This window comes from Vanellus vanellus (assembly GCF_965231255.1).
Source record: "Vanellus vanellus genome assembly, chromosome: 1".
NCBI classification, from domain to species: Eukaryota; Metazoa; Chordata; class Aves; order Charadriiformes; family Charadriidae; genus Vanellus; species Vanellus vanellus.
The window spans coordinates 139,274,222-139,299,193 of record NC_138905.1 but is presented as its reverse complement, the minus strand read 5'-3'; the positions used below and the strand labels follow the sequence as shown (position 1 = coordinate 139,299,193).

Sequence of the window (24,972 nt, the reverse complement as noted above, 5' to 3'; positions counted from 1 at the left end):
GAGTCAAAGAATTTGAACACTGGAAAGATCAAGCAACTTCTAGTTTATTGAGTTTCTAGTCCAACGCCCTATTTATTTCTATTTCTTTTCGCTTGCAGGAAGGCTGAAAAGAGATGAAAACAAACCTTGAGGGAGGTTACAACGTATAAACGGCCACCTCAGGAGTAGAGGGCGGTTCTTTGCTTAGAGGAGAACACAAGGACCAGGGTAACGACTGGGAGCCGTGCGGTGGTGTTCAGGGTTAGCAGTAACGCAGAGAAGGGCCGCGGCTGTTTCCGGGGTGCGCTCACCGCTCCCGCACACCGCTCGGCGGGCAGGCCCAGGCCGAGGGGGCGCTGGGCACCGCCACCACGGGCGGCAAAACCTGGTCACTTCCCAGAGCTCTCCCCTACCCTCCCCTCACCCCGCCCCGGCTCCCCTAACCCCGGGCCGGCGGCCGCCCTCCCACCCGGAGGGATGCGTCCCCTCAGCGCCGCCGCCCCTCCTCGGCCACCCGTGCCGCGCACCCCGCGTGACCGGCGGCGGGGCGGGCAGAGGAGGACAGCCCGGCTCCGCAAGCCAACCGTCGCTGCCCCCGCGGAAACCTGGTGCGGCAGCCCGGCTGCCACCTCCGCCTGAGGAGCCGGGGTCCGCCAGGGGCGGGGCGGGGCGGGGCGGGGCAGGGCGGGGCGGGGCTGGACACGGCCCCTCCCCGGCGCGGGGGGGGGCGGGGCTCCTCTCCTTTGCGCCATGATGAACAAATGACCTCGCGGGGAATGAAATTTAAGTTCCACCGAGGGGAGAGAGTTCTCTGCTTCGAGCCCGACCCCACCAAGGCCAAAGTCCTCTATGATGCCAAGGTGACCCGCTGCGCGCGCGACACTGCCGTCCCTCATCATCCCCCCACCTTCCCCTCGCCCCCCCCTCCGCCGCGGGCCGGCGGCGAAGCGCACCGGGCGGGCGGGAGCGCGCGCGGGGGGAGGGCGGGGCCGGCGCGGAGCCCGGCCCGCCGCCGTTGCTGCCGTTAACGCTCCCCGCTGGGGGGTTGCGTGCGCCCCCGGGCGGGAGGTGGAGGGGGGAGCGGCTGCGGGCCCAGCCGAGGAGGGGGAGGGGGAGGGGGAGGCGGAGGCGGAGGCGGAGACAGGGAGAGGCGGCTCCGCCGGCAGCACTTGTTGCGGGAAACGGACGTCCCGGGGAGGGGGGAGCAGGCGAGGAGGCCGCGGGGCGGGAGCCGCCCGCTGTCACCGGGCTGGGAGACAAAGCGAGGCGGTGCTTGTCCCCGCCGGGCCTCTCCTCCCCCCGTCCTTGTGCCGCCGTCATCGCTCCCCGGGTGTATCAGCCCGGCCCTACGGCGGGGCTTGGCTGTCTTTCCCCCCTACGCACACACCGGCCCTGCCGCCCCGGGGGCGGGGGCTGGGCGTAGCGGCGGTGTACGAGCCTCCGGGCCTTCCCCCCCCCGCGGGGCGGAGGCGTCCCGCTGCCCGGGTGACAAAGAGGCGACAGAGCCCTGGCCGTCGGGGCCTTGCTCCCGCGTCAGGTAGAGAACGGAGCCGCCGAGGGGCTCTGGAAGTGTCGGACTCAGTTTCCCGCCTTCCGTTTTCGGCTGAACACCTGCAAAGTAATTCTGAAATCTTATTTTCATCCCTGCACCTTTGTAGCGTAGTTTAATTTACGTGTCGTGTCCCCCCCCCAACCCCCCGGCTCTCTTACCCGTACTGCCCGCCCTTCTGCTTTTCAGAAGGGTTTAAATGGTGCCGATGGTACAGGAGAGAGTGATAGCAAGCAGCGTGTGGTGGACCCTAAGTGTTGCAGTGAGGTGACTGACTCACTTGGGCCTGGCCTTAAGAATGGTGGTAGTAATTGTAGAGCTTTATGTAAATATAATACTGTTTCGGGGTATCAGTGGGACGCAAAATAATTTTTCTGTCCTAAGTCATCTGTACCGAACTTACAAAGAGAGTTGTGGGTTTTTGTTTTGTTACAGAGAGGGGTGAAATGGGAGGTATTGCAACTGGATTCCTGACAAATTCATGCTTTTTACTGCAGGTTTGCTAGTTGTGTAGATCAGTGTTTTTCAAACATCTTTGATCAGGATCTCCACCTTCCTGTAATATTTTGGGCCACTCTTTTGCTTCTCTGGGTATTCCTATGTTCTGACCAGCCCAACAGCTTTAATTGCCAGCCCTAGAGATAAGCTGAATGCAAAAAGTAATAGTGCCTTTTCTGCTTTACATTCAAAACCCCCAAACTTCAGCATAACTGTCCGTGACTCCATCAATAGTTCTCAAATTCTAGACTCCCCCAAATTAAAACATTACAGTAGCCTAACTACTGGGTGCATCTGGAGATACATGGTCTATCGAGAGCGGTTCAAGTGCAGGCTGAATAATTCCTTTGTTATTACTAGTCCTGATGCTGCTCTTAATGATGCACCTGAAATGTCCTTTGAGGTGCAGGCCCTTTCAGACTGGCCCATTTTCCATGTGTGAAAGAGAGGAAGAAAACAAAGGCTCAGATATTCACAAAGCCTTTTAGTATTTTGTGGCTAAGATTCAGTGTTGTTCCAGAGAGCAGCGTTTCTGAGGTTTATACATCTGTCTATCTATCTGTTGTGTCCTGCTTTGAGGGCATGAAGAGACAGCACACAAGAGAAAATGTACGTAGCCCAGATGTATATCTGCGTATCCGTATTAGGATACTGCATTGTTTTGTATCTTCCTTTGTCTGTCTTGAAAGCATGGGATGTTTGAGGATAGAACAAAGATGGTTAACAGTCCCCAACTTAAAAAGTGCTCAATAAAAATGCTAGTTTTTCTGACCTTTTAGTATAATCCATATCTTCTGCTCATATCATTATTCACTGACAAAATTATAGGTGTATTTCATTTCCATAAATAATTTTTTCTTTTTTTTTTCTTTGTGCATAAAATCCTTAAATACTGGGAAGTTCACTTTCTCTCAAGCTTTTTAATACATGCTATTCAATACTTGTTTCAGATTGTTGATATTGTTGTTGGAAAAGATGAGAAAGGCAGAAAGATTCCAGAATATCTGATCCATTTTAACGGTTGGAACAGAAGGTAAGAATGAGTATACATGGTTTCAGTTGTTCCATTTCTTCTATTTTATTCTGCAAAGAAAAACATTGCACAGAATATCAAAGGGCTTTGATGTTTGCATGAATGTTTTCGGTTTTGTGAATGCCTTTAATGTACTTGCTCATGTTGACCCATTGGTCAATATTCATAAATTTCAGTGGATCAGTTTAATAGCCATGAGTTTAAATTTTATGGGATATCTGTCCATGTACTTGTGACTCCTAGGTTTCCATTAATGAAAGGAGTTTATACTTTGTTAAGTCCCGGTCTTTGTTAAGACCCGGATTGTTTGGTTATCAAGGCCAGTACATGAGTGTAGTCTCTGTGATCTATAGTATGTGTCAGTGCTACAAACACTGTCGCGTATTAAGTCAAGGTTTGAGAGATTTTAGGTAGCAACATGAGAGTTGAAGTCATGTGAATACAAAAGGATGCAAACCTTTTGATACAGGTGTTGCTTCTGAATGACATTAAAAGATTGCTTTTTAGGTTTAATGTATAATAATTCATTAATCACAAGTGGCATATATTCATAGCCATTAATAATTTTCTTTTGACCTATCCTTAGCTGGGATAGATGGGCAGCTGAAGATCATGTTCTTCGTGATACAGACGAAAACCGCAGATTACAGCGTAAATTGGCACGGAAGGCTGTGGCTCGCATGTAAGAAATTCTTTTGGTCTCAAAATGAATGAGAGATTCATTTTCAGATTCAAACAGATACACCAGGTGTCTACAACTGAGCTTGGCCTCTAAGCTCATGCTGTAGATTGTAGATATCTACTCGGTACAATCAGTGCGTTCTAGAGGGCTACTCTTCTCATACCAAGATAGAAACCTACGTATTGTTATTAAACAACACTCTGAATTACTAACATTTAATAGCTATGCTAACTATTGCTGCGAAATGTCTGTATATTGGATCTATATCTTCCCAAATAAATATATTTGAAAAATAACTTAGGAAAACCTGAAGTATTTTTCAGCCAAAGGCAATAATCTAATATTCAAGCCATGGCTTGACGATCTGCTTGAGAACACAAATATGAGGTAATGTACAGACATTAAGGTAGCCACTCTCAAATAAGCATTGTCCAAATTATTTCAACATTAATTAATGAAAATAACTCAAACATGCGTTTCCTGTGTATTTGCATGTAATGCGATTAGCTAGAATAAACATGTTAAATAATATTAGCCAAATTTCAGTGAGCCATTTTATATTCTGTAGGAGAAGAAAGGGAAGAAAGAAGAGACGTTGCAGGTTGCCTGGTGTTGACTCTGTATTAAAAAGCCTTCCGGCTGAAGAAAATGATGAAAGTAGCGAAAACTGTGAGCTTGTTTTCATTCTTTGATAACTGGCCTTTAACTTTTTGAGCTAGGGGCACAGTGCATGCTGTAACTTGCTATTAGGATGACACGAGAGTATCAACATATGTAAATATACGGAGGCAGTCAGATGAGGAGTGAGCACTATGTTTCGTGCTAAGCACCTACTAAGTTAAGATATCCCCTTTCTTCTTGTGTTCCAGAGGCTTTTCCTTGTGTTGCTTCCACTAATCAGTGATTTCAAAGCTTAATGCTGCTTTGTTTAGTGTAGTATTACTAGGTGCAAGAAGCCCTCAGTTTTCTTTGTTTCGTGTTAGGAAACAAGGCACTTTCCCTGCTAGTGTTTCTGTGTGTTTCAGGGGGCAATAAGATTTTCTTTTTCCTCAGTCTACCTGGCATAAAGATCTGTTTCTTGTCAGCTGACTGGCTCATTTCACTCTCAGGCCAGTTCTTTCATTTCATAGTATTTTTCTTTGTAGCTTGAAAACCAGCAGCAACGCTGGCTGGCACTTAAGTGATGCAGCTGTTGCTGTACGGATCCAGACCTTCTTATTGGATGATTAATACGTTAATCCCCTGTTCAGAACTAAAGTCCAATAAAAATTTGAAAGATCTGAGGGTTCAGAAATGTAGGGGGCTTTTAAAAGTGAATGTTCCTCAATTAGAGAGGATGTAAGAACACTTCCTGTAAATTTCTTGTACATATTGAAAATATTTATAGTGTGCTGTAAATAATACTTGTGTGTTTAATTCAATTAGAGTTATTCATCCTCATTAAATATAACAAGCTAGTTGTGGGTTTGGTTTTTTTTGTTGGTTTTGTTGAGGAGGGCTTTGTTTTTTGCTTTGTTTTTTGCTTTGTTTTTTGCTTTGTTTTTTGCTTTGTTTTTTGCTTTGTTTTTTGCTTTGTTTTTTGCTTTGTTTTTTGCTTTGTTTTTTGCTTTGTTTTTTGCTTTGGGTTTTTTTTTTTTTTGCATTGAGGCCTGAAATTGTTTGGTCTTAACTTCTGCAATGTAATAATGTGAGATAAATATGTGATATCTCTTTTACACAGCTATAAGTAGTTCTTCTTCTGATGACAGTGATGAAGGAACAGATGAAGAAATAAGAAGTGAAGAAAGTGACATAGAAGAAAGGACAGAAATGGTATATTCATGAGCTCCTTAACTTGATAGAGTTTAAACATCTGTATTTGAAACTCTGGAAAAATTGAAGTAGATGAAATGTAGGCCACAGCTGGTTAGTTAGCTGGAATTAAAAGCATAATTTTGCTACTCCTGGTGCTTACTGTTTTTGAAAATTATAGAAGATGTCATGTTAATGTAGAATTCTTTGATATTAATCTAAAAATACACATTTGTTTCTTTTCCTGTCTTCCTACATGTAAGGCGTATGTGGAGAAAACATAGCAAACTAGATTATCCAGGTTTGTGGGTGCTGCAAAATTTTACTGGTTTGTGCAGGTTGGACAAATCCTAATAGCAGCAGGTTCTTTCTGGCTTTTGTATTTTACTGTGAAACGGGAGTGTCAACTCTGGTCTTAAATTAGAACGTAAAAGACTGGCTTCAAAAAACGCCCATTTATTTTCTCTACATTATTGAAAAGAAAGTACAGCATAAACAGTTGCTCTGAAGGTCTGTAGAATCTTAACTACTATGGTATGGGTGATCTGAAGCAGCAAAACCTAACAAATGCAGAATTAAAAAAAAGTTCTAAAAAATTAATTCGTAGGTTACTTCAAAGCAGTGTTGTTTATTGCTTACAGTAAGGCTACTATCTACTTAAAATATAGAAAGTATAGTAAATATCTATTTTTTGCGTGACAAAACTTGATTGTTAGATTGTATCCTGACTACTGAGGTTCTTTTTCACTAATGTTTATAAGCACAGCCAATGTATTTTTTTTTTTGCACTGATCTGTTGTAGAAAGAAGAACAAGACACTCACACAAAAAGGGACATGGAAGATAGAGCAATAAACATAGAAATTCCTGAAGTCTTGAAAAAGAAGCTTGAGGAAGACTGTTACTATATTAATAGAAGAAAACGGGTATGAAATAAAAGCTATGAAATTAATGTGAATGAGGGGGTGGGGAGAGCATCAAAAGTAGTTCTTGTGCATAACAACTCCTGGTTCTTTGAACTTTATTGCAAAGGTGAGCTTAGTGTAAGGAAGAATAAAGAGAGTGTAGGGAGCAAACTTCTCTACAGCTAAACTAGCGAGTTGTTAAATATAACATATAAGAATGTAACATTTCAGTACCCAATTTTGTTTTAGAATGCAGATTGTTTTTTAAAGTTGGAAATGTAATAAGCTTGCTAACTTGACCATATTTTTGTTTCTCCAGATATTTATAAAGGATTGATCAAAAATGCAGTTTAAGGGCTCATATTAATCAGTCTTGAAATAACTTCATGCAATAGGGACTTATTAAACTAGTCAGTACATTACAGGCTCCTGTTTTAGCTTGGTATACTTACTGGTTGTGTTTGTAAGACATGAATTTGTTGTTTCTTTTTCAGCTAGTGAAGCTTCCTTGTCAGACAAATATAATAACCATCCTGGAGTCATATGTGAAACATTTTGCTATTAATGCCGCTTTTTCAGCCAATGAAAGATCTCGGCACCATCAGATGACTCCACATGCTAATATGAATCTTCATTATGTGCCACCAGAGAAGAAGTAAGTAATAGTCCAGTGCTATTGTCACTAGAAGAATGACCTTGCATTCCATGTTCTGTTTCAAGGCTTTTCACTTCTGTGAGCTTGTACTGTAATGTATGAAGTTGTGGATGTCTCATCCCTAGAAGTGATCAAAGCCAGGCAGGATGGGGCTTTGAGCAACCTCATCTAGTGGGAGGTGTCCCTGCCTATGGCAGGGGGGTTGGAACTAGATGATCTTTAAGGTCCCCTCCAACCTAAACCATTCTGTGATTCTATGGTTCTATGATTCTATGTCTATTTATGGGGCTTAAAATATTTGACAGATACCCATAGTACAGTAACACTGACAATTTGTTTATTGTGAGAGAGTCCCTATAATCTGAAAAGTCACCATGCAAAAGCATCCAATGCCCTTTTATGATGTAAGTTCTTGTGGATATTGTGACCTGTTCTGAAAGAATGTGTTGCTGTTGTCTATGTGAAGAATTTTTTGAACACTGCAAGAGTATCTGATATGAGAATTCCCTGCTTAAATAAAACTGAACAGGTTCAAATTTTGTAAAGGATAAAAAAATTATACAAACACTTAGAGAGCTCCAAGTGCAGGTTGCTTGTTTTTTTTTTTTCTTTAATTGACATACCATCTTAAATCCTCGAGTGAATATGTATGGAAACAATGTGTGTAATAACACCAGTCCTGTTTATTAAAACTGTTTGTGTCTTAGTTACTGTTTTCTCAACTGAGCTGTATATTCTTCTTCCATGCTCCAAATGGAGTGTTAACCCTGCAGTTGCAGTGTGGTGGATTTTTGGTTTGTGTTTTCTCTTATGTTAAAGATTCTCAATATTACATGAGACTGCTTCTTTATCTAAGTCTACACTGGGGTGAAATATTGTATTTTATCAAAGAGAAATCTTGACTTTTAACATGTTCTATTTCAATGGTGCACAATTATGCTATTCCTTGCAATATTTTGGTCTATGTGAGTGTCTTGATTGATATTTATGTCATTCATTATTTGACAGATTAATGATACTTTCCTTCTATGTAATATAATCTCTAAAAAAAGAATTTAGATGAGACAACAGAAATATGAACAGAAGGTTGTATGCATGTTATGATTTTTAAAGGTATATATTTAAGTGAATTCCTCAATAAAGAAGGTGCTTTAATAAGGAAAACGTGTATGATTTCAGTGATCCATTAAGTAGGAGAGATTCAGCTGACAACTTTATTGTATTGCCCTTACTGCTCTGACACAGAAGTTAGTTGACCTTCTTGGATGTGATAGAATTTCTGCACATGATGGTCCCCTGACCCAATTTATACGTAGTGTTAAAAAAATAAAAAGGCAATAGTTTCAGCAGGTGACATGGAATGGTAATAGGAGGTATGGAGTTTCTAACATGGGTCATTGCGGCAGAATCAAATTACTGTTACCATACATATATATGTACTTGAGATGTGAGAGATGAATACCTTCGTAGAAGGAAGATGTGTTGGAGGTGGGCTGAACCCAGTGTTCTTGGTTCTGCTTTTAACAGTGCATTTACTCACCACCTAGCACCATGAGTCGCTTACACAAGCCTGAAACTGAAATTCCTAGTAGCCTCTAAATGGTAGTGCTTTGGTTATCAGGGGCAGGCCATTGGAAACTGATCTCCAGTGAGAATGTATCTGTTTTTCTTGGTTCATTGGATGTCTCTTAAGTACTGCCTTAATTGCATCTTAGTGGCTATAGATAAATTCTTCGTGTGTCTTTTAGACAGAGATTCAGTCTATTGAGTACTTAGTTTTTCTGGAAGGTGCCTCTTTTTTTGAGCCTAGTAAACTTGGAAAAACAAGAGAATGCTTATGTGAAAAACTAGCTAACTTTATTTACTGTAAACCAGATTTTATTAATCCAGTAAATAGTAATACAACAGAACAACTGTATGTTTTTGTTTGACCTTATTAATCAGACTTTTAAAATTCATATTTGTCTGAAGCTACCAACAGCAATCGCTGTCTCCAAGTATGCTTTTTAATCATTCATCATTACTTAGTGATGTAGATGTCGTAGTGATGTAGGTATCGTAGTTAAGACATTAATATCTGTATTAAAAGGGAATTTTCTACAACTATGCTGAGAGATTTTGACATGCAACTTTGAAATTCATAATCCTTTCTTTTTTTCTCTAGTGTTGAGCTATGTAAAGAGATGGTGGATGGGCTGAGAATAACCTTTGACTTCACGCTTCCATTAATTTTGCTCTATCCTTATGAACAAGCTCAATTTAAGAAGGTGACTTCATCAAAATTCTTTCTTCCTATCAAAGAAAACTCAACAAGTACTAACAGGTAGGTTGGTTATATGGAGTCTAATGCTGCTTATCTCCTGAGGAAAATGCAATATAATGTGGTTATGTGTTCAGAATAGGATCATTTCTCACAGACTTTGACTTAAAAATTGTCTTGATCAACTGTTGAACTTTTCTGTGAATTCTTGCCTGAATTCAGAATTCAGGTTCTGAATTTCTATCTGGTTAACTTCAAAAGGGGTTGTTACTGGCTGGTGTAGAGTTACACTGCAACTTTGTGGGGAAAAAAAATACATTGAAAAGTAAATTTGTGTTCATTAACTTTTAAATTTGAAAATAAATATGCTTCCAGAAAACAGTATTTAAAAGAAGGCTTCATCACTTTGATAGTTATTGGGAAGTGACTGTCTAATGTGAATAAGTATTTAACAAGATCTGTGAAACTAGAAGGATCTCTTTTAGGGGAAGAGCCTTGATCTTTTCACTTCTGTAAAGCTGCCTTTATTTCCTAGAAATCAGGAGGAGCTTTCCCCAAGTCCTCCTCTGTTGAATCCACCAACGCCTCAGTCAACTGACAGCCAACCTACAACAGGGGAGCCAGCCACGCCAAAAAGGCGAAAAGCTGAACCTGAAATTTTGCAGTCACTGAGACGTTCTACACGCCATAGCTCTAACTGCGACAGGTTATCGGAAAGCAGTGCTTCCCCGCAACCTAAACGACGGCATCTTGAGACCCCAGCTTCTATGCCAAAGCTCTTCTTGCACCTGGAAAAAAGTAAGTTTTGCTCTTTAAATTATTGCTCTGAACAAGATTTTAAGTCTTGTTTTTTTTTTAATGTCACCTGGATTGTGAACTGAATGATTGAAGTAGGAATTCATTACTTTTTATGTCAAATATGTATTTCTGAAGCTTATACCAAAGGGAGAAATTCAAAGCAATATTCTCAGTACTTTGGTACTGTATTTTTCAACAGAATTCAAGGACCTGCTTTTCTGTGAGCCTACTTTAGGATAGCATTTATTGAATTCCAGTGTTTAAGACTTCAAATGTTTTAGCAGCAGGCCTTAGTTACGTTTAATGGCTTATCGTTCTATAAAACATAATAAAATTTATTTCTGATTTCTTTTGTTTTGTTTTTCTTTCCCTTTTGAAGAAACCCCTGTCCATAGTGGATCATCTTCACCTATAACTTTGACTCCTAGCAAAGAGGGGAGTGCGGTTTTTACTGGTTTTGAAGGTAGAAGAAACAATGAATTGAATGAGGTAACAGATTTTTATGTTACTGTCCTAGATTCGATGATTAAAAGTTTTGTTGGCTCTGAGTAGGGCTATGTTTTGTTTGTATTACTAATTCCATCTTTGATTTTGAAGTTCTGCACAGACTAAATTATTTATGGTGCTGTAAAGATTTCATAATTAACATTTATATGTCTTATATTTAGGTTTTGTCCTGGAAATTGATGCCAGAGAATTATCCACCAAGTGATCAACCACCACCTCCCTCCTATATCTATGGTTCTCAACATTTGCTACGGATGTTTGGTAAACTGATGCAAAACTCTGTGCTGAATCAAAATTGCTTTATTTGTTTTGTGTGGTTGTTTGGGTTTTTGTTTTTTTTTCGTTTGGTTGTTTTTTTGGGGGTTTGGGGGATTCCCCCCCCTCCCCCCCCCGCACACACACAGTGACCATATCTGCGTGATTTCCTGTTTGCTTTATCACATTTAGTTTTAGTCTCAGGGGAGCGTACATTTTAATCTGTTTGTAACTCTTTGGCTGTTCATAAACTTGGTTCTCTCTTACTGGCTCTGTAAGCTTTGGTTTAACAAAAGTAAACAAGCATTACTTCCAATACATAGTCAAACACATCATTCACTTTCTCAGCATGTTTCTTTTTAGTAAGGTTTTGAAAGATCACTGAGTAACGTGCAAAGAAATGTAGAGTCTGCAGGGAGAGGGAATTTTTATATTCTTTTCTGTATAGTGGGTAAAAGTAATTAGAAGTTGCTTTTAAAAGAACAAGCGTAAACATTATTTCTCTTGTTTACAGTAAAGCTACCAGAAATACTGGGGAAGATGTGTTTTCCTGACAAAAACCTGAAGGCTTTAGTAAAACACTTCGAAATGTTTCTCAGGTAATGTGACACAAGTGTTTGTATCATTACATAGATCTAAGTGTCCCGAATGACAAAGGGTTTCTAAAATGAGATGTTCATTTTCTATAACTACAAGAATATGATTAAATTACTGTAAGATTTAATAATAACAGTTTGAATAAAGATTAGTACAAGATTTTTGATTCTGTAATTCAAATTGAAGGGAGCCTGAATTCCCATCTTAAAGTTATATACTTCAGTTCTATAGCATTGTGTTTAAAAGTAGATTTGCTAGTGTGTATAGAATGACAAGTCTGACTCAGTTAAGAAGCATGTTTTATGAAGAAATACAAACTCTGCATTGTTACTTTTGAGAGCATAATCTGAGAGTTTTGATGTTGCATCGATAATAGCAGGGGGAGAAACTTGTAGTTTCGAACATGTTTTTAATTGTGGTAGGGTTTTTTTAAAGAAAAGCCTGTCCTAATTGAGCTTTAAAGAGAAAAGTTTCTCAGTTATGACATGTAGTGCCTTGTAGAGGAACACAAACTCTTTCTGACCATGCTGGCTCCATGGCTGGAGTCAGTATGGTCATACCTGCACTGTGATCAGCTTTGTTTACTAACTGTAGTTAATATCTCTGCATGACATTGTAGTGGTAGTTAGATATCTAGTGTGGTACTGCTTGCATTGTGCAGCATCAATACAGTGGAAAATAAATTTGCCAAGGAAAACTTAACGGGAGAAAATGTTGTAAATGCTAACCATCTGGAACTAATGTGGAACTCCTTAACTTAATTTTGGTCAAAGACTCTTAAGTAGCCTCATACTGAAAAGTAACATAATGTGGCACTAGCGTATCAAAAGTCCTGTTAGAGGTCAGGGAGATAAAAGCTTTAAAATGCTTCTACTTTGATTGTTTATTGAAAATAAAAGGTGTCTCAAATGTCTAAGTTTCTACAATACAAAATTTTTCTCTTGAAGCATTTAATTTTTAAGTTTTACTGATCCCTTTGGACATCTCTAATTTTGTCAGATCCTTATTAGTATTCAAAATATCTTTGCATTAAACAGGATAGCATTAGTGCTTATTATAGGACACGTATTTTTGCTTGGAGTGAATATTATTTAGGGTGCTTAACTCACTGTGGATCAAATCTGGTTTTATCAGACCTCTGCCTGTTCAGATTCTTCTGCGTTGGTCAGAGCAGGTCTCTACTGTTAAGCGTCTTAAAAGCAGTTTCTTCATACCCATTCTATTGATGAGCTGTGGTGGAGTGGAATAGAGGGAAGAAGGAACATGTCCTGCCCCTGTACAAGTAGGGAGGTGATTAAACTGAAAGTTCTAGTGGTAGTATCCATGTGTGTCTTATTTTTCCATTTGACCATCTTGTTGAAATGTGTAGTCATCTATAAATAGAAATAAAATTAAAAAAAAAAAGGCAGAAGATGTTTCCACATCAGCATTTTTAGGTCAGATAGAACTGTGCTTTTGAAGCAAAACTCTTGGTAGTTCCCACTTACCATGCTTTGTGGTCCATTGCAGAGTGCTCAGAGTACACAAGCTGGTTTCCTTTTGGAAAACTCTTTAACCAGAAGTGTGCTCCAGTACTAGGGGCCATTCAGTCCTCGAGACCAGACTACAACTAAACCAAAATGAGTCCTCAAAAGCAAGAATAGGGTGGATATCGCATACCTGGTACAACAAAATATTTGAGGGCTGTGTGTTTTTTCAAGTGCTTTCTAAGCCAGTGTCATGTATATTTTGCTGTGTATTCATATAGGAAACATATAAACCAATACTGTGTATTCAAATAGGTAGCATAGAAACCATTGGAAATTATTAGGATTTTTCTTTTTCAACATGTATTCATGCGGCTTTAGGATGTCTTTCATTTGGGTATTTCTTTCTTTGTCCCATATGTCATTGAAAGTGGTCAAACAATTACATTTTCTAGAAACTTGTTCAGACTTGATTTTTATCACAGAAATACTTCTGCATTATTTGTTTCTCACCACAAGAGAAAACTTGCGGCTGAGGTGACATCTTGTACTAGTTCTTCAGTTTTCACATTCTGTCTTTTCCTTTTTGGGAATGAAAGGATTAATGGATGTTTATTAAAAATATTTTCTGTCAGTTCTGCTCTGGCTTACCTTTTGAAAGGTAAGAACTGTCATACACAGTCTGTATGCATTAGGTGATAGCAGCCAGTTTACTTAAGACTGCCTAATTTATTTTAGTGAATTGCTCTTGAGTAACAAGCAGAAGTACTCTCAGTTTCTTTATTTTTCTAATAGCAGACAAGGGATTGAAGCTGTCTTTTCACATTAATAAAACTGTTTCTGAATCTTTGTTGAATTCTAGGTAGATTAGTCCAAGCATAAGTAACTTACGTATTTTTAAATAAAACTTTCATGTGGTACAGAACTGATTTTGTTCTGGCATAGATACTGATTTAATTTTGTATTATGATTTTATGGCTAAAATTTACAGTTTCATTTAACATTTGTACTATTGATGTCATGTGGGCTGAGAAACTGAGACTTATTTAATATAACACTTTGTCTAGAAGCTTGTTTTATTGAGTTTACTCAGTACTTGATAGATGCATTAAATTCACTTTGAGATGTTACATGGGTAATATTTTCCAGTCATGCCCTCGGATTGCTGCTAGACGAGATTGATCTCTATTTCCTAGACAAACATATATTTTAAAAGGATGTATGAAATAATACATCTTTTTGAGTTTAATATTAAGTAGAAGCTGTACCCTTTGTGCTTAGGGCAGCTTTCTACAAGTGTGCCTAATGGAAATTTCTTCATGGAGAACATGAAAGTTGATTTCTCATTTATAGAATTTGCAGAAGGAAAGAAAATTAGTTTTTCAAATTAAGTACAAAACTCTTAGTCTTCAATTCAAATTATTTAGCTCTGAAATAATTCATAATACTTGCAAAAGAATAACAGTCTGAATTGGACATTAGTGACAAACTTGCCAGTTGGTTTCACTGGATTTCACTGACGGTTTAAATTCAGTCTTCAGGAGCAAGCAGGGGAAGCTAACACAGTAACTGGTGCCTACTAACTGGTAGTCTTACTGGCAAAGGACCCCTATCAAACCTTCCTGCCTGCTAATAGTTTTTGAGATCAAGTAAGTATTGCTTTTTAACAAATTCCATTATTTCAGCTGTGTTTTTAATAAAATGCTGTGTGTGGTGTATTTTACAACTTCTTTGTATTGTGAGGTGCCTAGCATGCCTCCAGGGGCTGCTTAAGTGATGAGAAATGATGGGCAAAAAGGTGCCAGTTTTTGTTTTGACATTTCCATTGATTGGAATGCAGCCTTGACTTGGAAAACTGTTTTGGGATCAGAAGGGTGGCTCAGGACTGTTGACCAATAGGAGATACTTAAAAATTAGGAGAATATAGCATGTCTGTTTTTAGAATAGCAAGACCCATCTTCACTGAGGTAATTTCAGTAATTTCATTAGCATTTTAGGAAAAAAAGCAAACCAAAATGGTACAGTGCTTCAGAAAGCTGTATGTATTTTGACTTTCATGAAATAGAGAGGAATAAGTGATGAAATATTTCTAAAATAATGCTTCTAAAATTTCTAATACATTTTTCCAGATGAGGCCAGTATGTAGTATTTCAGGTTATGGAAAACTACATTCTTAATAAGCTGAAAGATTTTTTGATTTTGTTAAAAACCCACTGATATTTCAAACTCAGTATATCCTGTAAGTTGTCTGTTTCATTTTAGATCTCATTTTTTTCCTCATGTTTTACAATCTGCTTGTATCTATTGTGCCACTCTGCTCTATGGGTAGAAAAGTATTTTAATACTGTTATTTTATGGGAAGGAAGAATGTGGCCAAATTAGAGGGCTGTGTTAATAAAATGTGTATATAGAAAGATGACAAGTTGTTTGAAGTAACCTTAAGAAATAGATCTCCGGTTTTGAAAGCGCAACACTTTTTGAGTATCGTAATTTTCTTATATGTAATTGCAGTGGTGAATTATGACCACTAGTCTGTGCTAATGTGCAGTTAATGAGAAGTTATTGGTGGCTTTCTGAGAATGAAAAAATGAAGCATTGCACATGGTGAATGGAATAGAAAACATCTTTCTTTAGGTGAAGTTTCTTGTGATGGAGTTCCTGCTCATTGTGACTTAATAAAGTTGTGAGATAGCAACTGATTAAAAATCACTTTTTGAAAGATCACCAAGAATGCAATTCTGCTAGTGTTTCTTATTGATTAGGGCTTTTCTATTTGCCTCTCAGTTTTGGGATTAACTAGTTGCTTCACAAAAAGTACCTGTGCAGCGTAGCAATTATGACATACTAGAAAACTTATGGAATTGGAGCCTAAATGTTAGAAAATCGAGTTTCTGAGTGTCAGTGGACAGGTGTGGGTTTACAGTCACAAAAAGATTAAAGAAACTTTAAAAAAAGTTTTGAAACACTTTGAAATGAAGGAATTCTGCTTGCACAGTGAATGTATATGCCTTATTTTAGGGAATTTTTGCCATTGTATTTGAGCTTCACTGTATTCATTGAATGGGTCGAAAGGTACCTGCCATTTTGGGTCCTCTCAAACTTTTGGCACTGTTATGTTGAAAGCTTCTTAGTCAATTAGTACCTGGTATTGTACAGGTTCTTATCTTCAGTAGGCTTTTGTTGTTTGGTTGGTCTGCAGAATCTGCTTGTGTGCGCTTATTGTTCTTGACTAAGGTTTGATTGCTTTGCCAGAAATACCTCCTGAAATAGCACCGTGTGGATTGCTTCTTTTTTCTGCTTACCAAAGCATCAGGTGCCTGGCTATTTGAATGAGGAGCATATTCCTAATCATAATAACAGGTTTGGGTCATGCATCTAAAATGAGAAGGTGTCCAGAATACATTAAGTGTTATGGTAACTTTTTTAGAAGGCAGCTCTAGAAATTGAGTCTAGGATCTGTGCTGGCCTTGCCAAAGGTGGGTCTTCATCCTGAAGACCAACCAAGGACTCCTGTATTGAGCTCTTGTATGACTGTTTTCACAAAAGTTCCGCTAAAAGTTACTGCTTCTAATTTTCAGTCACTCAGCCTGATTACCTGAAACGTTATGTTGGCAGCTTGGCATCTTCAGAGTTCTCTGCAGTTGCCTTTTAAAGGCCAAGAAAGATGATCTCGGTTTCTGTATGTACATGAGGAATAAAAGTCGAGTCAACAAAACAAGCCTGTTGGTTCCTTTGGCATGGTTCCTGAGACACTGAATATCAGAATAAACATCTGAAACTTTTCACTTCACTTGTTCCGGTTACTGCATTGGGATTATGATGAACTTTGTGTTCGCGAGCTTTTGCCTTGAACAGTCTTCCAGGTGGAGACATGCCTATCAATTGGAGGGTGTGTGTGGCAGATGGAGGCATATGCTTTTGTATAAAAAGCTTTTTTAGCTTTCAAATCCTGCACTTGAATAGTGGTCTTGGAGAGGAGATAGCTTCTTAATCTGCAAATCACATTTCTTTTGGTGAGTGACTCATAGAGTTAAGACCCATCATGCTCTTTAAGCAAATTCCTTTAGATGGATCATTACAGTTGCCTTTCAAACAGCATCTAGCCCAGGCCACTGATCTCATCAAAGCATCTGCTTACGTTCTAGAACTCAGAGCTGTAGCGGAAGTGTGTAAGATGTCACCTTCCTTGGAACTTTTCTCTTTAACACTGTATTCTTATACCGTTATGTCTGAGGTTGTTCTTCTTAAAATTATTAAGGTTTTCCCTTCTTCATAATTTTCACACTTTTCAGACCATCCCTGAGTTTATTCATGTGACGGTAACTGATATTTAGAAGAGTGTTTTTCTTTATGCAGAGATTGTTCAGGTAATACGCTGTGTTGATGCTGGCAAGACGAGGACATTTTCACTACCAGATGATGCTCTTAAAGCTCATATTAGTTCAGTGGCTTGGTTGAGAAATGTTCCTGACATATATATGTCGTGGTCTTTTAATGTGCATAATGATAGTTTTGTGCTTCTTTTTGGTAGATCTGCCTCTGTAATTCTCAGACACAGGGTAGTATATTTGTGAGGTTATTGCTTAGAGTCACCTGATGTAAGCTTGCTTACAGACTGCTACACCTGAAGATCAGAACATAGGAATTCTTCAAGCTATGTTTCTGTTTCCCTTGTCTCCATCCCCTGTAGTCCTTTCTTAAGTGTTGCTCTTGTAGGAACCTGTGGTAGAGGGGGAAATATTGTGCCCTGTTACCTCTATGTTCTGGGCAGGAGTGTAAAGTGTAAGCATTCTTTTTGTGGATGCTCATGATGAGAAAAAAGTGTACAGTCTTATATCGGGATGTTTGTGTGGACTGTGCATCTCAAAACTCAGGTACTTGTAAGCAGTTTCACTGGTGTAGATGTGCTCTAAAAATTATAAAAATGAAAAAGGCAATAATGCAACAGGTGACTGAATTTATCAGATTTGTAAGTTAAAAGTAATGAAACAATTTCAGAATAGCTAAATAGCAAAGTGCTTTCTGATCTATAACAGAATATTGGCTCTGCTTGCTAAGTACAGCTCCCTCTGTTTTTAAACCTTGGCTTGTGACTTGTAGGTGCCAGTGAAATTGATCTTTGTGCTATTTCAGCTTTTCCAAGAGCAAAGCATTAGTGAAATATCCAGTAGCTAAGAGTCTTATGAGACTCCTAATATTTCTGTGCCAGCTTTCTGCACTGCAATGTAGTTTGAATAAAAAGCAGCTTCAGAAGGGCCACTGCTCTTTGTAAACAGATATACAAGGGATTGGGACAGAATGTGACCTTGTGTTCTTTTGCCTGTTTCCTCCCACTTCTCTGCAGAAAGTAATTTGTATCTGCTAGCTCGGGGGTATTTTGCTTTTCACAAGTCCTACTTTAAGAACAGAGAGATGTATGTTTGACTGTATGCGTTCTGCCTGCTTGTTTTTTTTGGGGGGGGTTGTAGCTACTACACTACAAGCATCTCAGCTAAAATTTCTCATCTTTACCAGCTGTCACTTTAGCTTGCACCAAACTGGCGTGTATGACTGATGATTGTAAGCAAAAGTCAGGAAATTTGTAAGAGAAAATGAACCTGTTTCCTATTACTTGCCTTAAAATTCTTGGAACTGTCAGCTACCCAATGTCCTCTACAGGTTCCTTTGTTTTATTGATGGTGTTTTAAAACATACTGCCTCGTATGACCTAGTACTTGGTGCTGTGTTTTACAGAAAGTTAGCCAAAGACATGAAGAATTTGGTTGCCCCCTGTAGTTTGTACTCACTGTTTATCTCTTGAGGTCATTAACATGGGTTAATGAAGAATTATTAATTAAATTCCATTTGTAGCTGATCTTAATCATGTGCAATCTGAGTATGTTAAAAGTTACTCAAGTCTGTTAAGTTTTAGGCCTTATCACACTCACTTCATACCAACCCCACATATCCCAGAAAGTGATCTTTAGCTAACTATGGTCAGAGGTCATAGTAATTGATGACTCGGGTATTTTCGTAGCTTCTAAGTTGTGATTTCAGTACTCTCTTGGAGTGGTTTTCCTAGAGTAAGGGATGTGTGTAGTGCAAATGAATGATATGTTTCAGTGAAGGTTAGGAGGTTCTGGTTGTGTGAATTGTTTTTGTGTTTCTTCAGATTGTTTTCTAAAGGGTATCTCTGTCTCATGAAAGAAAGCATTTTATAATGTATTAGAGCAATTTATGGCCTGGTAAGCCTAGAAAAGTAGGTGGTGAATGGTTTTAGTAACAAGGGCTAGTAAATCACTAAGTTATGCGGTTCAAACAGTGTATTGATCAAATATTGGTGGCTTGAATCTAGATTTGTCTTTTTTTTTTTTAGTTCAAGAAAAGAATAAAAATATTTTTTCCTGGCTCATTCTTTTGTCAAAGTTTAACTAATTTGTACTCACCATGTGGTAATTTGTTGCATTTTGTTCTTTCAGGGGAAAATATTTCACTGATGTTTTCATTTCATTTTTTTAAATGCCTTCATTTCTGTGACTAGGAAATTGATATAATGCAGCTGTAACATGCTATAATATTAAAAAATTTTTTTTTTTATTTAGGAAAATAATTTTCGTAGAGGTTTATTTTTTTTTTTTTAAATTATCTCTCAACCTTAATTATGTAATCCTTTTTGCTTTGTGCTGTTTAATAAAATTGGAAGCTGCAGTTGGACCCAATGAGAGACTAGCAGAATACAAATACCTATAAACAAAAATTATTCTAAAGTATTTAATGCACTTAGGATTGTGTGAATGAAAACTCTGTGGAACTTTAAATTCGCTTGGCTCTTATGCATTTATTATGATCGCTTATGTCGTGTCAGTTTGTGGCAGAGCCAGTTGGATCGTTGCTTTGAATATGAGAGATTTTTCTCCCTTTTGACAGTACCTGCCCCAGCTGATTATTGCCAGAAATTATGTGCTTGATTAGACACTGTTATGGGTCACATAACAGAGTCTTTTCTGCTCAATTCCTTAGGTAACGTTTAAAAACAAAAACAAGCTGCCGTTTGATCTGCTGGAAATGTATTGGTTGTCTAGCCTGTTCACTTGTATGTCTTAAACCTGAAACATTTACATCAGAAACCATCCTAGGTCCTTCTATACTGTTAATTACAGAACTCCTATGAAATAAGCAAGACAAAGTGCCTTCTAAATAAATGGTGACACATTGAAGGATTGATTTCTTCTAAAATAGCTTGTATTTCTCACTGTTTTTCCTAGAATTGGTAGGATTTAACCATTTATTCATCCAGTTTAGTACTCGTTTCATGCCCATGTTTAAGTACAAGGGCTGTGTGTGGGGAAAAATCAACCTTTTTTCATTTACCTGCATTTTTGTGCTGTAACCTGTCTGTATGAGCTCTCGGCAATTAATACGTTCCGGATTAAATTTAGATTGCCTTATGTAGAGAGTCTTGTCAGTATTCTCTGATGCTTTGGCTTTCTTAAGATCAAAGGACATGCCTAGTTCAGGCAGTGTAGCTGTGAGTGAGGTTGGAAAAGGTCTATGGTGTTAATTGCATTCACCTGTACATCTGTACATTTTTTTTTTTTTTTAATTTGGACTTTCTATGTCTGGAGTATTGGTTATGCAAAACTGGTATTTTTAACTTCCAATAGCGAAGTCAACTCCCTAGCCAGTGGTTCTGGCGAGAAACCGGATTCTGCAAATGACAGTGTCTCCTGTTGTTACCATTGCTTCCTACTCTAACTCAAACAGAGAACCTCTACCTAACATTTTGCCATGTTTATTGACGCTGGTCTTTAATATCCAGGTATTTTTGAATGTCTGGGTCTTTTTCTGGAGTACAACTTGATCAGGTACTTCAGGGTTTAAGAACCATTTTGCACTTTTGCCCCCATTTGTGTAGCCAGTACCTTTGTATACAAACGAAAGAGCAGAAAGCTTGTAATTTTAGCTGGTTGTTACTTGTGTTAGTAGCAGCACTGTTTATTTTCATTTTCAGTCCTAAACCAAAGAAAGAGTAGTATGTTAGCAGAGCAGAAAGACATGATAAAATATTGTGTGCTTGGCTGTTTGAACAGTATTTGAAGACCACCTTGGAGAAATCTGAAATTAGGGAACTGGATTCACAAAGGATGCGTATTTGTCTTTGAGAGCCATATTTAAATCAGATACTCATGAGGGGTGGAGACCCTAAATGCACAGGCACATGAAAGAACAAGTCATAGCTTTACTTACCTTAAAAGATGCAGTTTGACTTAATGGTTAGTGGACATTTGTATAAGATACTGACATAGTGATAACTGAAAATCCTGGTTTTGACATAAATGGAAATAGTATGCTGAGCAGGTGAGTGACTGAACTTGCAGAAAGATTTCTTTTTTTTTTTTCTGTGAGTTCCTTGCATTATTTTCTGAGCATAACTTCAACTTTTTTTTTTTTTAATTGAGTAAATTTTTTTAATGCTATTTGGATTTCAGAGTGATAGGGGAAGGCTATTTCTCACTATGTAAAACTTGTAAAAATAGGGCAAACATTTTGTATGCCAAATTGCAAAGTGTAGTATTTCTTAATTTCCAGGCTGTGGTTCTGCTGAGCTTAAAAATTAATTTGAAAATAGCTTTTCTCTTAGATGTTTCATGTTCTGTTCTTTTTTTGGTGTGCTTTCTTCTCAGGTTTTTAGCAGAATACCATGATGATTTCTTCCCGGAATCTGCTTATGTAGCTGCATGTGAAGCCTACTACAGTACTAAAAATCCTCGGGCAATCTACTGAAGCTATTACTAAAGATTAAATCCTACTATACGTAGCCCATGACAATGCTATTTCGCCACGTGGCTACAAGATAAAGATGAAAAAGGAATTAAAACAACTTCTGGAGTTGGAAAAAAAAAAAAAAAGAAATATCTTCTGTGATGGTTGGATTACTTAGGAATGGAGAACTTCTTTTCAGAAACGTGTAAAGACTCTGTTGTGAGTTGCTCAGAGGATTGAATATGACTCCGACTCTGGATTAACAAAGAAGCCTTGTTCTGCCTTCTAATGCATAGGACTGCAAGGACTATTAAAGAGGAGTGGAGGGAAAAGCAGATGCATTAGCAACAGGACATTTTCATGAAGATAGATCATCACGATGTGTTTCGTTTTAGCTCAACCTCTCCAGCCTGAGAAATAAAGACTTGACTACACAGTTACATGAAGAGAATGTGTAACTGGTATCTTACAGATTTTTTTTTTCCTCACAAATTGCAGTTCATTTTGTGGAACTGTCACGATAGAAAAGATTGCTTAATGATAAAGGTGGTTTTGCTGTTTGGCTAGCATGACATCTGCCTCAAGAATGACTTAGTTGCTTGAATTAAAGGTGTGTTGCTTACTTTGTGTTTTGCAAATGGTGGACTCTTTTTATGGCAAGGCTGCCAGAGTTCCAAGGAGAGCATGCATTGCCAGTGATTCAACATTTACCTGGCAATAAATGTTTTCCAGAGACATTATGAAAGAACTAATTTTCTACAAGTAAGCGGAGAAGTCAATAAAGTGATGGCAGTTTAACTGGCAAACACTTCTTTTCTTAATAAAGTTCACAGTGGCTGCTGTGTAAACGTGTGATTTTGACTGTCTAATACTTCTTGTCTATCCCTGATTAGAGTTTTTGAGATTGCTATGTGTGCATATAATGAAAGGCAGGAGCATTGACAACCTAGGGAGAGAAACCCTTTCTGTATCATTGGGCTTTTTCTACAGACTTGAAGAATGTCTCCTAGACAGTTTCAAACACTATAGCTCTGGAAATAGGAATTCAGTGAGAACTGAGTTCCTAGAAATCTGACAACACTTTCAGTAATGGAAATATGATTCTTGTCTTGATTGTCATCAAAGCATCGTCCATGACTTAGAACTCTGGCCTTCAGAGTCTTCTGCTATGTCAAGACAGACTAACCTATAATGCAAAACTCAGAACATTCCATCCAGATATGCAGAAACTGGTAGTTATGAGGAATCATCTTTCAAATTTAAATGGCAAGCTTAGTCTAAGAGGCCAAAGGGAATCTGAAATCTACTGTTGGTGTTCATTGTCACTCACTTTTCAGAGTGTATTGGTGCGTTAAAGCTTTTGAACTGAAAAGATGAGGATTACCTTGGTTTTAGCGATTTGGGTTCTGCTTTTTAGAAAAGCTTCTATAAAGAGTCTGTTAAAGTTAATGGTTGCTAAATAAATGTTAGGCATGGATGCATGCAGATTTGGTGATTGCTATTTCTAAATATTACCATTTAGTAGTACTACTCTTTTTAAATGCATTTCTGTTGTACAAAATAAAACCATTTGTAATCTGTGTTCTTTCTCAAATTACAGAAGTTTTGATTCTCTAGCAGACTGCAGGTAGCTCAAAATCCACTTTGCAAACATGTTTGATTCTAGGTTTAGACCTTGTTTTTTTTTCTGAAAAGACAATTCAGCAAAATGCTAATGACTACGTAACAAGAGATCAGTCTTGGAATGTTGCCTGAAACTCCACCCTTAATCCTTTCTATTGCAGGAGTGTTTGAGTGTGTATAATATGGCAAATCTGGTTTTCTTCCAGTGTTGGTTCCACTGTGAGTACAAGGCAAATTATGAAGAGAGTTTAAACCTTATTGTGTGACTATGTTTAACTGTTAAAATGACAATTTCTGCCTGCAGGGGTTATTAATGCTGTTGGTATTGCCTTGTTGATAGGTTGTGATGATTCTCAAAAGAAGTGAGGAGGGTGGGTGGAAGTTCTGAAGGTCCAGTTACTGCTTTTAATTGACATGACTTCTCTGGACAGTATCTCTTTGAATTTAAAAAGTTTAGGTTTATATAGTCAATTACAGTAACGTACATCTTTCACATCCCCCATCCCTACTGTCACTACTCTTTTACTGCTTTCTTGTTTTTATACCTGATTATTTTGTTTTAAGCTGAAGCAGTGAGAGAGACGTTTAAGAACTTGAACCAGATAGGGTAAGAGGGTAGTTCTTATTAGTCTTAAAATATATAGAGACTTACCGGTGTGGCCCCCCCAAAATTAACTTTCAAGGGCTTATGTGGCTAGGGGAAGCTTGATAGTATAGTTATACTGGTGGTATGGATCTATAACTCTTGAATATTCTTGACTGATTAGATTTTTTCTGGGATTTATATCCACCTGAACTGATGAAAGAGGTTTCTGCACTTGGGTGTTTGTCATTTGTTGGTCGCTGTTTGTAGAGCTGCTCGTATCAATGTTTTCTAACCTGATTCAGTCAAAATGGCTTAGGTTAGCTGAAGAAATGTGAAAAACTGACTGAAGCAGGCTAGGGAGCGTTCACATGAGCAAGTCTGCCAGCAGGCTTCAGAGACGATCTCCTGCAGAGGAAGAGCTGAGCTGAGAAAGCAGGCTAGTGGGCAGTAATAGTTTACACTGGCGTAGCTGTTTGCATAACTCACATGCTTTCTGGTTCCAAATTAAGGGGGCTTTGTTTTTATATTTAAGGAAATTATACCAGTATAATTGTAGTGCATGCTTAAACTGGTAAATCTTTCTGCTGAAGGCAAGCCCTTGCACTTGCATTCAAGAGTAGGCCACAACCACGTGAAGCGTGGTGTAGGGTTTTGAATATGACCATTCTTGGGAGAAGGCAGAGGACAACAGGAGCAGCCTAGGATTAGAAGCAGGTAATGCAGCTGATGTGGCGCGTAAAGTGTGCCGCCGTGGAATTACCTGGGATGTCCAGTCTGCACAAATACTTCTAATTTCAGTACCTGCTCCGACTTTGTCAGCATGAACCAACCTGAATAACTTGAGACTGTACCACAGAAGTATGAAACTGTATGTAAAGTGCTTTACATAGGTTGTAAAGATTACCAAAGAAGACTATATTAACAGAATATAAATTGGATATTCTTCAGTTTTATTCTTCATTTTAGATTTTACTTTGTACCTGTCATGCTTCAAAAAAAATGATGCTGTTTTTTCATGTGCACTACCACGAGTTGCTGCATTGCCTT

General features: G+C 38.6%; 1 protein-coding gene across 1 annotated transcript; it reads left to right on the top strand.

Moving 5' to 3' along the window:
• The first annotated feature begins 707 nt into the window (after nucleotides 1-707).
• Nucleotides 708-23,203, top strand: MSL3 (MSL complex subunit 3). The gene is made up of 13 exons (XM_082493789.1): nucleotides 708-839; nucleotides 2,977-3,059; nucleotides 3,646-3,741; nucleotides 4,310-4,410; nucleotides 5,462-5,553; nucleotides 6,335-6,457; nucleotides 6,931-7,091; nucleotides 9,256-9,414; nucleotides 9,887-10,149; nucleotides 10,529-10,638; nucleotides 10,818-10,917; nucleotides 11,426-11,510; nucleotides 21,638-23,203. The coding sequence occupies exons 1-13, from the start codon at nucleotides 741-743 to the stop codon at nucleotides 21,735-21,737; spliced, it is 1,572 nt and encodes a 523-aa protein (XP_082349915.1). The 5' UTR covers nucleotides 708-740; the 3' UTR covers nucleotides 21,738-23,203.
• Nucleotides 23,204-24,972: the final 1,769 nt, after the last annotated feature.

What these genes read in the sequence shown, in the direction of transcription:
- MSL3 (XM_082493789.1), top strand. Translation starts at nt 741, where the DNA reads ATGACCTCGCGGGGAATGAAATTTAAGTTCCACCGAGGGGAGAGAGTT. An exon ending in AAGTCCTCTATGATGCCAAG is followed by an intron (nt 840 to 2,976) that starts GTGACCCGCTGC and finishes TACTTGTTTCAG; the next exon opens with ATTGTTGATATTGTTGTTGG. An exon ending in TAGAAGAAAGGACAGAAATG is followed by an intron (nt 5,554 to 6,334) that starts GTATATTCATGA and finishes GATCTGTTGTAG; the next exon opens with AAAGAAGAACAAGACACTCA.